This window comes from Colias croceus, chromosome 27 (genome assembly GCF_905220415.1).
Source record: "Colias croceus chromosome 27, ilColCroc2.1".
Lineage (NCBI taxonomy): Eukaryota > Metazoa > Arthropoda > Insecta > Lepidoptera > Pieridae > Colias > Colias croceus.
The window spans coordinates 452339-467823 of NC_059563.1; the positions used below are offsets into that span (position 1 = coordinate 452339).

The window sequence follows — 15485 nt, forward strand, 5'->3', positions numbered from 1 at the left end:
TGTCGTCGTTTTTATTTTGTTTCCTAAGTTTTTAATGTAAATAATTGTTTTAGTTGTATATTATTTGTGGCTATGGTATAATATTCTTGCCTGGGAATAGATAAACGAAGCTAATTGAATTTTGTCAATGCGTGTCGAATTTATTATGAATTGCTGGATTGTTTTTTATGTTTTGACTTGGTCCTTTTTTAGTCCTGGTTATTTTTGTATTCCCTTATGAATAGCTAACTTATTTCTAAAAATATTAGCCTATTCGGTACAGTATTTTCCGATGTACAAAAAAAGTAAAAACCGTCTCAATTTTTTGTATTATTATAGCATTAAGGGCCGATTTTTCAATGCTTGGATAAAACTTAATCGTCGAATAATGTATAGAACTACCATTTTAAAAACGTATTCTAATTGCCCGTATTTGACGGTTTACGTGACATTTTAATATTATCGTGTAATACTTTATTGGACGAATAAGTTTTATCCAAGCATTGAAACATCGGCCCTTAATTACATACTTGACACGCATTGCAGTCTTTATGCTTCGTCTATGAAAAAAGTTGATGTAAGTCTCAAAATAAAGGAAATGTACAATTTTTTTATTGCCTTAAACGGATTTCGTTTATTAAATGATATTTTTTTAAACTTTTGAAAAACCTCGCAAAATAAAACATGTTTCAAACCCGTCAAAAATTATGACTTTATTTTGAGATAGCGGCGTTATTTTATACCTCGGTGAATTAATTTATTTTTAACAAATTGATATAATTTAACATTATTTTTATTTACACTTGATGTTTTAGCATAATTAGTTTTAAAAATCGAGTACACAATAATTTTATTATTAAATTTAGCTTTTTAGCAGATTAATTAAATTCGCAATTGGACCGTGGCTTTGTAGTTTATTTTTATTGTTTAATGCTACGTCTACACAGAGCCAAAGAAAACATATCAATATATATACACAAGACTATAAATAACTTTTGCATTCTATTATTTGATGCCTTTTTGCATAATAATCTTTTCAATTAGGTTGAAATAGCTTAGAATTTATTCTACGCGTTGTGTGGTTTTATGAAACCACGGTAAAAGTGAAACTTTTTTTCACACTATAGACATTTAACTAAAAATGATCGTATTTGTACGATAATTATCGTACGTATCGTGCGTCACGCGACATGCGCTACACAGACCAAAAAGTTTGAGACGATGTTATAAAAGTTTCACTTTAAAAAGAAAAGTATTTTTGTTAGCCCTGTGTGGACGAAGCATTAGACATTATTACCTGTTAAGGTGCTATTTTATCAATTGGCTTATGGTTCGTGCAATTATATTCATATATAGTACAAGCCGATGAGGGCCAGCGTAAATTTTAATTAAATAATGTATTTTTTCAATATTTTTTACGTTTTTGATTCATGAAAAATGATAAAAAAATGTTGGTAGGTATGTAATTGATGTTGCGTGCCAATGTTTTTAATTTTTTCAATATGTATAATATTATGTATTATTTTGCAACGATGTTGTATGTATTTGATAATGTATGTATTTGCAACGAATATACGTGACATACGAATTATTGTAACACAAGAGTCTCATCAGTAAAATTTCATTTAATTTCATCGATTTTTTTTTCAAAAAAATTCATGTATATCCGTCGTACAGGTAGAAGCAAATATTTTTTTGAATTGATCAATTCTATACAAATATTATTACATATATTTTAAAACTACCCTCATAAAACTTTAGAGGTACTAAGAGACAAAATTACTAAATTTCTCTATAAATAAAAAAAAACTTGTAGTGGCGCGTATACATAAAATAATTATTATCTTTATACATATATAAAAAAAAAATAAGTTGTCTAGGCAATTAGAAGGGCTTATTTCTCATAAGATTGGTTATGAAATAAATGGGATTTTTATCCCACATAAAGTCGTGTATATAATTATTTAAATTAATTAATATTTAATATTGTAATCGTCCTAATTCGCGATGGTGCGTTTACACAAAGCTAATGACAGCAAATATGCGCAATTTTTTTGTCGAAAACTGTTAACTTTTTCGTTAAAATTGTCAAAATTCGATAATTATTCGTTTAATTTCTAGTTTTATACAATTGATCAATTTGTCTATTTTTAATTACCTTACAGAAATCAAATTTCAAACGTCATTATCATTAACAATACATATATGTGGGAATAGGATAAAATATTAAGATGTATTTCACTACTACTACTATTACTACTATTACTAGTTTTATTTTTAGTCTGTGTTTTTCTATTATTTAATCTGTGGACATGTTATCTGTAGACTGTAGATTTTTGGTTGTCTATGACTTGACTTTGTGTTTTTTGGTACGATGTAATGGAGGATTGTTAAAATGTATTTTTGACGTAGACACGATTTTTGATATGTAACCGGTGTCTGGGAAATAAATCGATTGGGCGAATTTGGCTTTTCATTTACACCATCCCCACATAATTTGGGGGCTCGTCCGGGATACGGGATGGTGGAATAAAGAAAAAACAGACGAAGACTATGATGCCGGTGATTTAACCTGATTAAGAATTTACGAATTACGAACGAAGACTAAGATTTAAAGAAGCTTATGATTATACGATTACGACTTGAAGACTATAAAACTTTTTATTTACATTATTCAACATGCCGCCGAAACGAGTAAAAGATGATGATGATTGTGGTGAACCATCGCCGCGTATTTCCTTCAATGACTTAGAGAAATCAATGACGCCATTTTCGGGTGATGATGCCTATGGCATCGAAACATTCGTAAAAGATTTTGAAGATATTTCCTCTTTAATGCAATGGGGCGAAATAGAAAAACTCATATTTTCGAAGCGGCTTCTCGCGGGAACCGCCAAGCTATTTTTACGTTCACTAAGGCCCGGCGCAGACGGCACACTTTTTGTGCGATCGAGTCTGCGGCGCACAAAAAGTCTGCATGACGCGCAAAAAGTCGGTCGCGGATTTTTCACAGACTCAACGCACACGACGCACATCTTCGATCATTTTGTCGGCAGAGCTGTAGGGACGTAGACGCTATGGAAATCGTGCAGAGATCGCGAAGTATTATTTTGTACATGAAGTACAGAAAAAGAAGAAGAAATAGAGAATTTTGGGTACATCCTATACTTTCGGAAAGATTACTGAAGGGACAGTTCCATACTAAACATTCGATTCTGAAACAACATCCGGCAATTTTTTTCAAATTTTATAAAATGTCTGTTACTACATTTGATGAGTTGCTATTTATTTTGAGACCTGCTTTTAACTCATTCAGAAACAACAATGAGGAGGTGGTATTCCGCCTTAGAAGTGTCATAAATCGCTGGTCTGTTTTGAATTTCTTGAATTAACTAATAAGTTGTTAATACATGCCAGAGGTCGATGTAAATATACATCGACCTCTGGCATGATAATAGATCGCGTGCGTACGTCCCTAGCAATTGCAGATTGCCGACTAAAGTGTGCGCCGTCTGCGTTAGCGCTTGTTGAAGCAAACGTTCTATTTTTTTCACAGACTTTTTGTGCGGAGCGGCGCGATGCGGCGCGGTGCGATCTGCCCGAATTACACGGATTTTTTGTGCGCCGGACTTTTTGCGCGTCGTGTGCGTTACTGCATATAATTTCATAGGTTCTATTTTGACAGACTAAAAAGTGCGTCACGGATAGTCTGTCGTCTGCGCACGGCCTAAGTGGGACCACCACGTGGGATACACTTAAGTCTGAGCTCCGTGAGGAATTTGGTAAGAAGTTGAACAGTGCAACTGTTCACAAGAGACTTTCAACTCGCCGGATGAAGATGAATGAGACTCATCAGCAATATTTTTTACATATGAAGGAACTTGCAGTACTTGGGAATGTTGAAGATGAAGCCCTGATGGAATATGTCATCGACGGTATTAAAGACAGTGAGTCCAACAAAAATATTTTATATGGCGCTTGTAACATTAAAGAATTCAGAAAGAAATTAGACATTTATTCAGAAATTAAGAAAAAATCATATTCACCTAATAAGATTCAAAGTAATTCAGTATCAAAGTCCATTGGCATGAAAATTCAAAAAACACTACGAGTAAAGAGATGTTTCAATTGTGGAGATTTAGATCATGAGTCGCCTAATTGTACTAAAGGCATTAAATGTTTTAAATGCAACTTGTTTGGCCATAAATCAACTGAATGTTCTAAAAGTATAAAAAAGAGTTTGGAAATTATGTCAACTAAAAATAATATTGATGTGAGACCTTTCAAGAAGCTGAAAATAAATAATATTGATGTAGAAGCCCTGATTGATACCGGAAGCGATGCTAATTTAATAATTATGTCTTATTTTAGGAAGATTCAAGGTGAAAAATTGTTATCTTATAGTTCAGGAACAACAGAAACTTTAACTGGAATAGCTGAAAAGGAAATTTATACAAAAGGATCTTTCACAGCAAAAATTGAAATTGATGATTGTTATTTTGAAACTTTATTTTATGTTGTTGATGATGGCGCTATCCCTGTCAACATTATATTAGGAAATCCTGTACTGAAAGAAGTAGAAATCAATTTTAAATCTGGAACTATCACTGCAACAAGAATATTACACCTTACAATGCTAGAGAATGAAAATGAAGATATCACAAATATTGAAAACAAAGAATATAAGAATAAAATACAGAATATTATAAAAGAATATAACCCCAAAAGATGTACTAAAGCATCAAATGTAAAACTTAAAATATTATTAACCGATGATGTACCAGTTTATCAGAATCCACGACGATTGTCACCTTTGGAGCTTAACATTGTTGACAAACAGATTAAAGAATGGCTTGATGAAGGAATAATAAAAACAAGTAAGTCTGATTATGCTAGTCCAATTGTGCTTGCAAAAAAGAAGAATGGAAACTATAGATTGTGTGTTGATTACAGGAAATTGAATAAGAAGATTATTAAAGAAAGATATCCACTACCACTCATTGAAGATCAATTAGACAGATTAACTTATGCAAAAATGTTTACCTCGCTTGATTTAAAAAATGGATTTTTACATGTGAATGTTCATATTAATAGTCAGAAGTATACATCATTTGTAACACCACGAGGTCAATATGAATTCATTAAGATGCCTTTTGGCTTATGCACTGCTCCTTCTGTTTTTCAGAGATTTATTAATGATATTTTTCAGGATCTTATTGTGGATGGTATTGTTCTATCATATCTTGACGATCTCATTTTACCATTTCAATCTGCAGAGGAAGGATTTGTTAATTTACAAAAAGTATTTGACAGAGCTGAAGAGTATGGTTTATTATTTAACTGGGATAAATGTTATTTTATGCAAAAAAGTATTAATTACTTGGGTTATATTGTTTCAGAAGGTGAAATTAAACCTTCAGTGGAGAAAGTTGCCGCTGTAGAACATTTTCAGACTCCTCACAATATAAAGTCACTTCAAAGACTAACAGGTTATTTTAGAAAGTTTATAAAGGATTATTCTTTAATAGCAAAACCTCTGACTGATTTACTAAAGAAAGGTACTGTTTTTAATTTTAACGACTGTGAAAAAGCATTTCAGAAATTAAAGTTTATTTTATGTCAATCTCCAGTTTTGAAGATTTATGATCCGAATTTAGAAACAGAACTACACACAGATGCAAGTGCTGAAGGATATGGTGCTGTATTATTGCAAAGGAGTTTAACAGATAATAAGATGCATCCCGTTTACTACATGAGCAAGAAGACATCCGCTACTGAAAAAAAGTATCACAGTTATTATTTAGAAATATTAGCTATTGTTGAAGCTGTTAAAAAGTTTAGAGTATACTTGCTAGGTATTAAATTTAAAATTGTTACAGACTGCTCCGCCTTGACTATGACATTGCAGAAAAAAGACTTACCTCCGAGAGTAGCTCGCTGGGCGCTCTTACTTGAAGAATATGACTACACGATTGAACATCGGCCTGCAGCAAGGATGAAACATGCAGATGCTCTCAGCCGACAGCCTATAAAGAATATAATTGTACTTACCGATACCGCAGCACGCCTGCGAAGAGCTCAAGATGATGATCTGCAAATAAAACTAATAAAGAAAGTATTAGAAAAGGAATCTTATGATGACTATGTTTTAGAGAATGGAATGTTATGGAAGATTAAGGATGGAAATAAATTAATGGTTGTACCTAAGAAAATGCAAAATGAAATTATAAGAAAACATCATGAAAACGGACATTTTGGTTGTGTTAAAACTGAGGAATTAATAAATAGAAATTATTATATAGAGAATTTAAAGGAAAAGATTAAAACAAACATTGATAATTGCGTGGAATGTATACTTAATTCAAATAAAAGAGGAAAGAAGGAGGGATTTCTACATGTAATAGATAAAGGAGATTTACCATTGTCTACTTACCATATTGATCATTTAGGACCGTTGACATCCACCAATAAAAATTATAAATACATTCTTACCGTTGTAGATGGATTCACAAAGTTTACATGGATTTATCCGACAAAGACACTATCCACCAATGAAGTAATAGATAAATTAAATATTCAACAACAGACGTTTGGCTCGCCGCAACGAATCATAAGCGATCGCAACACTTCATTTACATCCAACATGTTTAAAGAATACTGCGAAGAAGAAGGAATTATGCATCATACAATCACAACTGGTCAACCGAGAGGAAATGGTCAAGTTGAGAGAATACATAGAATTATTATTGAAGTTTTAAGCAAATTATCATCAGACGATCCTACAAAATGGTATAAACATATCAGTAAATTGCAAAGATGTTTGAATAACACATATCAGAGAAGTATAAAGATGTCACCTTTCCAACTTTTAACAGGAATCAAAATGAATGATAAAGATGATGATATTTACATTAAATACAAGAAGAGTTTCAGCAACATTTTTACAACGACCGTGAAGAACTAAGAAGGATGGCGAAAGCAAATATTCAGAATATACAGGATGAAAACATTAAAAATTATAATAAAAGGAGAAAGAAGTCAAACAATTACGAAGTAGGTGATTTAGTAGCGATTAAAAGGACACAATTTGTACAAGGTTATAAACTTTATCCAAAATACCTCGGCCCGTATGAAGTTATTGAGAAGAAGAGAAATGAACGATATAATTTAAGGAAGATAGGTCAGGGTGAAGGCCCTCTGAGAACCTCAAGCTCAGCTGACATGATGAAGCCATGGGTAGCGACTGTTGACTCATCTGGGACAGATGATTCTGCAGGATGACCGTGTGGGAATAGGATAAAATATTAAGATGTATTTCACTACTACTACTATTACTACTATTACTAGTTTTATTTTTAGTCTGTGTTTTTCTATTATTTAATCTGTGGACATGTTATCTGTAGACTGTAGATTTTTGGTTGTCTATGACTTGACTTTGTGTTTTTTGGTACGATGTAATGGAGGATTGTTAAAATGTATTTTTGACGTAGACACGATTTTTGATATGTAACCGGTGTCTGGGAAATAAATCGATTGGGCGAATTTGGCTTTTCATTTACACCATCCCCACATATATATAATTTTGTTCTTAGCTCTGTGTGTACACACCATTAGCAAAATGTATGAATCTTGCGTCTTTGTCACTATCATAATGTGTGAGTGCGACAGCTTCATGCTTCTAAATTTGTTCGCGAAAAATCATATCGTAAATATATAATTATTTTTATATGAAACGCGATACATATGAATATTAATTATAATGGGTTTTTGTAAGCATGATCTCATAGTGAAGTGTTTTATGTATTTAATCGATTTGTGAGCGGACGTGGACGAAACGGATGAACATTTTTTGATAGGGTTCATTTTGAATTTTTTATGCAGCTTTATGTTTGCTTATATAACGATTTTAAAACATATTTTCACTGCAACACGACAATATTTTAGCTCTCTTTTTAAACAAATGGGTAACTATTTTAGTATTTAAAATTAACAGAAATATATAAAAAATACAATTTAATTGACTTTACTGAAATAATTAAAAATGTTCAAACTTTCGTTCACGTTCGCAATATTAAGCTGCACCTAGTAAAAAGCCTGATCCAGTATTGTAGGCCCGATAATGTCAATAGGTTAGAGTAGTGCATCTATACCCGCTATGGTCTGTGGTCCGTTATTAAAGTGATATTCTACATTTATGGTTGTTTTATTTTAATCGCCCTTTTTAACCGACTTCAAGAAAAAAGCAGGTTCTCAATTACATTTTTTTGGCTTCGTTACCTCTAGAAGTTTTGACTAAGTAAACCAATATTGATAATTATTTGAAATTGTATAGTATCTGTCTTGTGATTCCATTAAAATTAATTTAGTTTTGCCAATTTTAAGGCGGTTATTAATTTTTTGTTAAAAAAAATTCTTTGGTTAAATTTTAAGTCATACACAATTATATTATACTTAATTAAAAAGGTGCAGAACAACAACATTCAATCATTAAACACTGTACACTAACACACACACGATAAAATGTCAAAGTGAGATGGCATGATTTAAAATGCCTGAGCAAAAAGAGACAACCAAAGTAAAATGTAGCTAATTAGCCACATGTCGAGGGGCCGCTAAGGGTGCTTTTCCACCAAGTGCGAGAAATGTGTTTGTAAATAACCAATCATATCGCTTCATTTAGTTTCCAGTTCGAAGCGTTTGAAGCGATACTATTGGTTATTTACAAACACTTCCCTCGCTAGTCGCTACACATGCGTGGTGAATGTGTAGCGACTAGCGAGCGAATAATTATTCAAATAGAGTTAGAAACTTAATATCGGAGGATTATTATACGACGATAAGGCTAGGAATAATAAACAAGGCAAGTGTAAAATTGTATTTATTTCGCTGTACAAGCATTCGTCAGTATACATTAATCGAGTATATTATTAAATAATAACATTAAAATTTATTAATAACGTTAACAATCTATAAAAGGTATGACAATACAACCGTAATTTAGGAGAAAATATAACTATAATCATGTTTTTTTAATTAAACAAAATACAATCAACAATACATTTTTTTATTTAAAGTCATAATTTAAATTACAATATGATTACAATAGCATACTTCAGATGTAAAATAACCCTAAAACAAATAATACAATTTTCCCTCCAATTTTTTGGCGGACACGTTCAAAAATACTTTTTTATCCGCTGATTTGAGACAATGGAAGCATAATTTCATTCTAATGCAATGCTTGGAAATAGTATAAAATTGCTTTTTAATTAGAAGTTAATTAATTGGTCATTTACAAAATTCTTTACAAGTAGCACTACTCTACATCTAAATATTACTTTTAGAATTTTGGAAATTTTTAATAAGAAATCTAATGTTTTAATTTTGGGGCCGAAAATTTTATCCATATTATTTTATCGTATCCTCATTCTTAAGATTTCCTTATCATTTAATATTAATTAATAACCTTAACAAATGGATTAAGTATTGCCATTATTTTATAAAATTCTTAATACCCAGTAATAAATGAACATGTATGAAAGCATAAAAATGTTAGGTACAATTTCTGACCAGCAGAATTTATCGTGAATTTTAATTGTATCAATCGATTCAAAACTTAATCCTATGTATATTTTGTAAAATACTGTACATAGAGATTCGTGTAAGTTTATTTTATTAAGTAATACTAGAAAGTACGTATATTCGGTATATATTTGTTATTTATCTTAGGGCCTATTTTTCAATTCTTGGTTAAAAAAAAATGTATTCGTCTAATAAAGTATTACACGAACATATTAAAATGTCACATGTAAACTGTCAAATACGGACAATTAGAATACATTTTTGAAATGGTAGTTTAATACGTTATTCGATGAATAAGTTTTAACCAAGGATTGTAAAATCAGCCCTTACAAGTTCATTTTTGAGAACTTGAAATACCTACTAAGCTATAAAGAGGCTTATCGTTATATTGTTTTAAGTTAGAACTTGATTAAATTCGAGATATTTGAGGAAGTAGGTATTAGGAAGTAATAAGTACATTCATAATTAAGTACCTATGTCATACTTTAGCCACTTTGGCTTAAAAACTCTCTCAAGGCAAATTATTGAAACCTTACTCGATTTTAAGTTTAACTTCGTGTTTTTACATTTATGTAACTTAATTATATAAGTTACGATTAATTTCTTTAATCGTTAATTATGCAAGCATTATTACTTATATTATATCAGCAGTAGACATTTACAAACTCATAAAAAGTTATTCTTGTTTTTTATTTTAATAATAATAATATATAACTAGAAATACATCGATGTAAATCCATTAAATTTGCAAAGTTATAATTATACCTAGGTAGCCAATTGGTTGACAAATAGATAATTCTTTATGGTCGTTCATCGTTATTTAGGAAAATAAATCCCTAAAAGCGTCGCATTTACCGATGTAACTTTATCATTTTGATAAGTCGTTTAATAGTTAACCTGATAAGGTTTTTATTTACAATGCATATTCTAAGAACATGCTTACACAATTCCTCATATATAATTCATATATTTATAGTCGTCCAATGGGCATAATACAAAAGATCACAAAATTGATTGATCACTGAGGTCAAAGTTTTATCAAAATCGGTTAAGCTCTAGTGTGGTTGTTGGCGGTAACTGGGGGCGCGGCTTCGGCTTCTGCGGCTGCTTCTTCGGCTTTCAGTTTTTTGTATTTACCTGGTAAATGTGAAAAAGAATTAAATAACATTTTTTCTAACACGCCCCATTTCTCACTCAACATTCTTTGATACGCAAAAATGTAGGTATACCTACTTTTTCACCTAAAACTTAAGCTGAAGATTTCTTTGAACGCGCTAATCTCAGGAACTACAGGTCCGATTTGAATAATTCTTCGGTGTTAGATAGCCCATTTATTGGGGAATGCTCTAGGCTATATATCATCACGCTAAGACCAACAGGAGCGAAGCATTGCGGGTAAAACCGCGGAGCACAGCTAGTTTATTTATATTTAGTATTTATATATGTATATATTTCTTAATAAAGTGTGTCATAATAAATGTATCTTTCTTTTCCCTTTCTATCCCATACTCACGCGCAATCTTCACCATGATGACCCCCCACCACACGGACCAGCCCCACCCCACGAGACAGAACAACACCGTGAACAGCTGGCTGCAAGCTACCACCAGGTTTATTACGAACGAACCTGTGAAATAGAATATGAGATAAATATATGAATAAGGTTTTATACAAGCAATGGTTTTGTGACCAAAAGTCGAAATTGGTGCTCTATATATTGTCTATTCACTATTGTCTATATTTTTTTTATGACTTTTGGTACAAAAGAAAGATAATGAGTAGAGTATTTTACCGAGATAGTTTTACGTTGTTATGATAGTGGTGTAAGTACCTAATATACCTACTTGTAAAAATAATTGTTATATACATGTTATAGAGTACGTACACCTTCGTATAATAAGTCAAACGACAGTTTTATTGCAAAAGTTTTAAAGCACAATTTAAAACTACATAAAAAACATCGTAGTAATCTAAATGAAATGACTATAAACTAGTTATTGTTCAATTATTTCTGCAACTAACCAATTCTATGTTTGGCTCCGTCGTGAACTCCGAACCGCGGGATTCCGAAACATAAGCAGAACATTCCACTGAAAAGTGTACCTGAAAGAAAAGGCCGTAACTATAACGCAAAAGGGAGATTTGTGGCATTTTTTGGTGTGAATATAATTATTTATATATGCAATGACAAACATTCGATGATTTAAATTCAATTATTTTCTTTGTATATCTGTGCTAAACTTTATCCAGATTTGATCAGTCAGTTTGAGTAAAACGAGAGATTTAAATATCCATATATTCTTACAAAGTTTAGCTTTTTTTATAGTCACTATAAAATAGATATTATTTAAGTGTTAACAATGAACTAAACAGATATCTCTATCTATATTTTATTCCTTGATTCTCCTTACCCAATCCTGGAACACAAACGTTGCAAACGAGACAGAAATACGCGAGCACCGGGGGTAAGACAGGGATGGCGCCACGCATCACACTTGTGTGTTCCACCAGCGAAGCGTCTAGTTTTGTTCTAGTGTCCTGGAATTAGAATGTTCTAGAATTTAGAAGTTTTAAAAGGAATAGGTAGTTGTTAGAAATAAAACAAGTATAAATAATCATCATCATCAGTCTATACTGTGTGGAAATTTTCGATTGGCCCTGGAGGGAAAGTACTTGAAATACTGGAGATAGCAAATTTTGCTGAAAGGAAACTTTCCTTTATTTTTAAGAAGAAAATATAGAACTGCATTCAAAGATTTTTGAAAATGCACTTACATCAACCGGGAATCGAACGAACTTAAATGAATGTTTCCTTTCAGCAAAATTTGCTATTATTAGTATTTTAAGTAGGTACTTTCCCTCCAGGGTCCATCGAAAATTTCCACACTGTAGGTATATACCTTCCCACATCTGGGAACGTGCCTCCTTTAAGGGAACAGGACATACAAGTATAAATAAAAGTATTAAAAGGAAAGAAGTATTTCGAAATATATTCTAAAATAAAAATAAAAATCGATAGGTTTTGCGCAAAGAATATCGTATTACGACATTGTAATTTGGAAATAAAGAAAAAGTTGAATGTCTTCAATGCGTTTTTATTTTATTTTAGTATATGGAATATTATTACGTAGGTATATTACTAAGACTGAATAGGTAAAAGGCAGATTGAAATAATTATATTATGGAAATTAAGATACAGTTTTCACCAATTGTATAATTATTATAAGAGCTGCTCAGACGTTATTATGACATAAAAGGTTTGGACTTTTTTACACTGGGGAAAAAATCTTTAAAAATAAAAACGAACCCATTCATCGCCTTCGTCGAACAAGCTAGTATTACGCCTCCTGACGTCGGTCAAAATTATCCTTGGTGTTGCTATTTTTGATGTTGGCACTGAATTGTTTTCTAGCGCTGAGCTTATCGACATTTTGAAATAATTTCAACCGTTCAAATCGTGTGAATACAATCGGTAATTGTCAAGCATTTTCATATGTTTTAGAATGCAATTATTTCAAATTTAAATCATTCTTATTTTGCAATATATTCTTCAATACAATTTAGCCGTTATGTAGAAGAAAACATCAAGATATTAAAAGGACTGTTACTCATAAAATTCAAACACTAAAATTATGGATTCTATTGAACAAGAGAAACTGTTATTTTCTAACAAAACTGTTAAATACTAAAATATATTAATTACTATGTAAATTATTGGAAAACGCTTTAAATGTGTTTTCACGGAAAGCTTTCGACAAACTGACGTAATTGTAAATACAATCAGTTAATATCATGTATTGTCTTGTGCATGATTAGCATTTCTTTTAATCTATAACTAATCAATATGTATTTGTTTTGTATGTTGACCTCGTGTTTTTTTGAATACTTGAATGAAAAGTGTAGGTTATTGAAGTGAAACTTCTATAACGGGGTTGGAAAAAAAATAAGTGTAACATTTTTTCGTTACGCGTTACATTTGAATGTAATTTTAATATGTAGTTTCTAGTAAATTATTTTTTGAAAAATAAGGTCATAAAGAAGTTTCACTTCTTACGTGTGTACACTAGTACACGCACACAATTTTTCTTTTCTAAAATATTAACTTTAGAGGTAGGTTGTAGCAGGTGCACATTATAAACCGATTTCAAAAAAGGTCAACTTTCGACCGTTTTGAAGATTCTTTATTTCATGTTCCAGAGTACAGGCCTCTTTTAGGTGCTTAGTACTTTTTTTAAACGTGATAAAAATTTATTTACTGAAAGTGATCGTAACGAGTGTCAAAAGTGGATTAAATTGTACTTTATATATGCATTTAATTCAGTCATTGCATTTACCGAAACTTTTTTATACCGAATTTAACCGAAAAAACAAATAATTTCATCACTGATGTTTCAAGCTGATTTTAAACCTAAGTATAACTTTTATAAATAAAATATTCCTATGTTATAAACCATAAATAATACCTATACTTGGGATTAATAAACTAGAATTACTTTATATTTTATTAAAATATTATAAGCTAAATAAAATATTTACGCAGGCAAATTAATGAAGACCTTTCACGCGAGAAAATACTAATTATAGCATATTTATCGTGTTAAACATTTATTGTATTAAAATTTTCATATTTGAGGGTCACCTGTGTTGCTACATAGGTACTTACTCTATGCCCTGGTTTTGTCCGAGTTACATCGACATAAAGGTAACACATTATCCCGGTAATCTATACTAGGTACATAATAAAGAAAGAAGAAATAAATAAATTCATTTTTTGCATAAAATATGTTTGTTTATTTTTTTCGATTAGAGTAAAAAACTAAAAAACCAATTTTAATCATTATTTTGTGTACCTACTGTATACCATAAGAATTATTAATTAGTAATATTGGGTCATTTTTTCTCCGGAGACAGCGGATTTTCAAAGAGTATTATAGTACATTCATACTAATATTATAAATGCGAAAGTAACCCTGTCATCTGTCTGTTACTCAATCACGCCTAAACTACTGAACCAATTTTCATGAAATTTGTTATGGAGATATTTTGATACCCGAGAAAGGACATAGGCTACTTTTATCCCGGGAAAATGACGCAATCCCGGAAATCCCACGGGAACGGGAACTATGCGGGTTTTTCTTTGACTGCGCGGGCGAAGCCGCGGGCGGAAACCTAGTAGGTAATATATTAAGTACCAGTAAATATTGTTAGTAAATAAACCCATAATTAAAGTACTGATTTTCTCGAACACAATTAAAACTAACAAAGAAATCGCCAGAGTTCCCACGAAGCTAGAAAATTACACCCTTCATTTTATAACGATTACGAAAATTCTACGCTCGTTAAGGCTATGTTCCACTACCAAGCGATAAATATATAAACAGTAGCAATTTACTAAAGGTCGACAACTGAATTGCAATTAAAATTGATTGAAAATACAGTATTAACTTACTATTAAACATAAAAAAAGTTATTTATCAGGCATTTTAAATTTTTACTCTACCACGGCTATGCCAGTATTTTTTTTACTCTCAACAATAATAACTGAAATTGGTCGTCTTTATCAATTTGTTATTTTAGTTGTTTTAATATTGGATTTTATTTGGAATAGTCCAATGGAGTGTCAAAATGAAGCTTTAAAAAGCTTTAGATCACCGTATATTAAGAAAATATCACCCCAAATTGGTATTTATAGTATTTTAAACTTATTTGTTTTCCCATGGACCCTAAACCTTACAATATCGATGTCGCGTGTGAAGTGACCAGCTTCGAAATGTCGCCCGGCACACGCAACGGACTCAAGGTGCATGAGAAGGACCTTTTTTGTATTTTTTGTTGTTTAAAAAGGTGAATGTTGTTAAAAAGCTGATTTTTCTTTCTTCTTCTACAAGAAGAAATAAAAAAAGAACGTGTGTGCTGAGCACACG

At 31.4% G+C, this 15485-nt stretch overlaps 1 protein-coding gene across 1 annotated transcript in view; it reads right to left on the minus strand.

Annotated features, from left to right (window-relative positions):
• Positions 1-10090: 10090 nt before the first annotated feature.
• The window catches only part of LOC123703811 (protein stum), a 28743-nt gene continuing 23348 nt past the window's right edge, over positions 10091-15485 (minus strand). The window contains exons 7-10 of the mRNA XM_045651970.1: positions 11973-12099; positions 11584-11664; positions 11075-11188; positions 10091-10698 (exon numbers count right to left, since the gene is read on the minus strand). Coding sequence (XP_045507926.1) covers positions 10610-10698; positions 11075-11188; positions 11584-11664; positions 11973-12099 — 411 coding nt within the window. The 3' untranslated portion in view covers positions 10091-10609. The remainder of the gene's footprint in view (positions 10699-11074; positions 11189-11583; positions 11665-11972; positions 12100-15485) is intronic.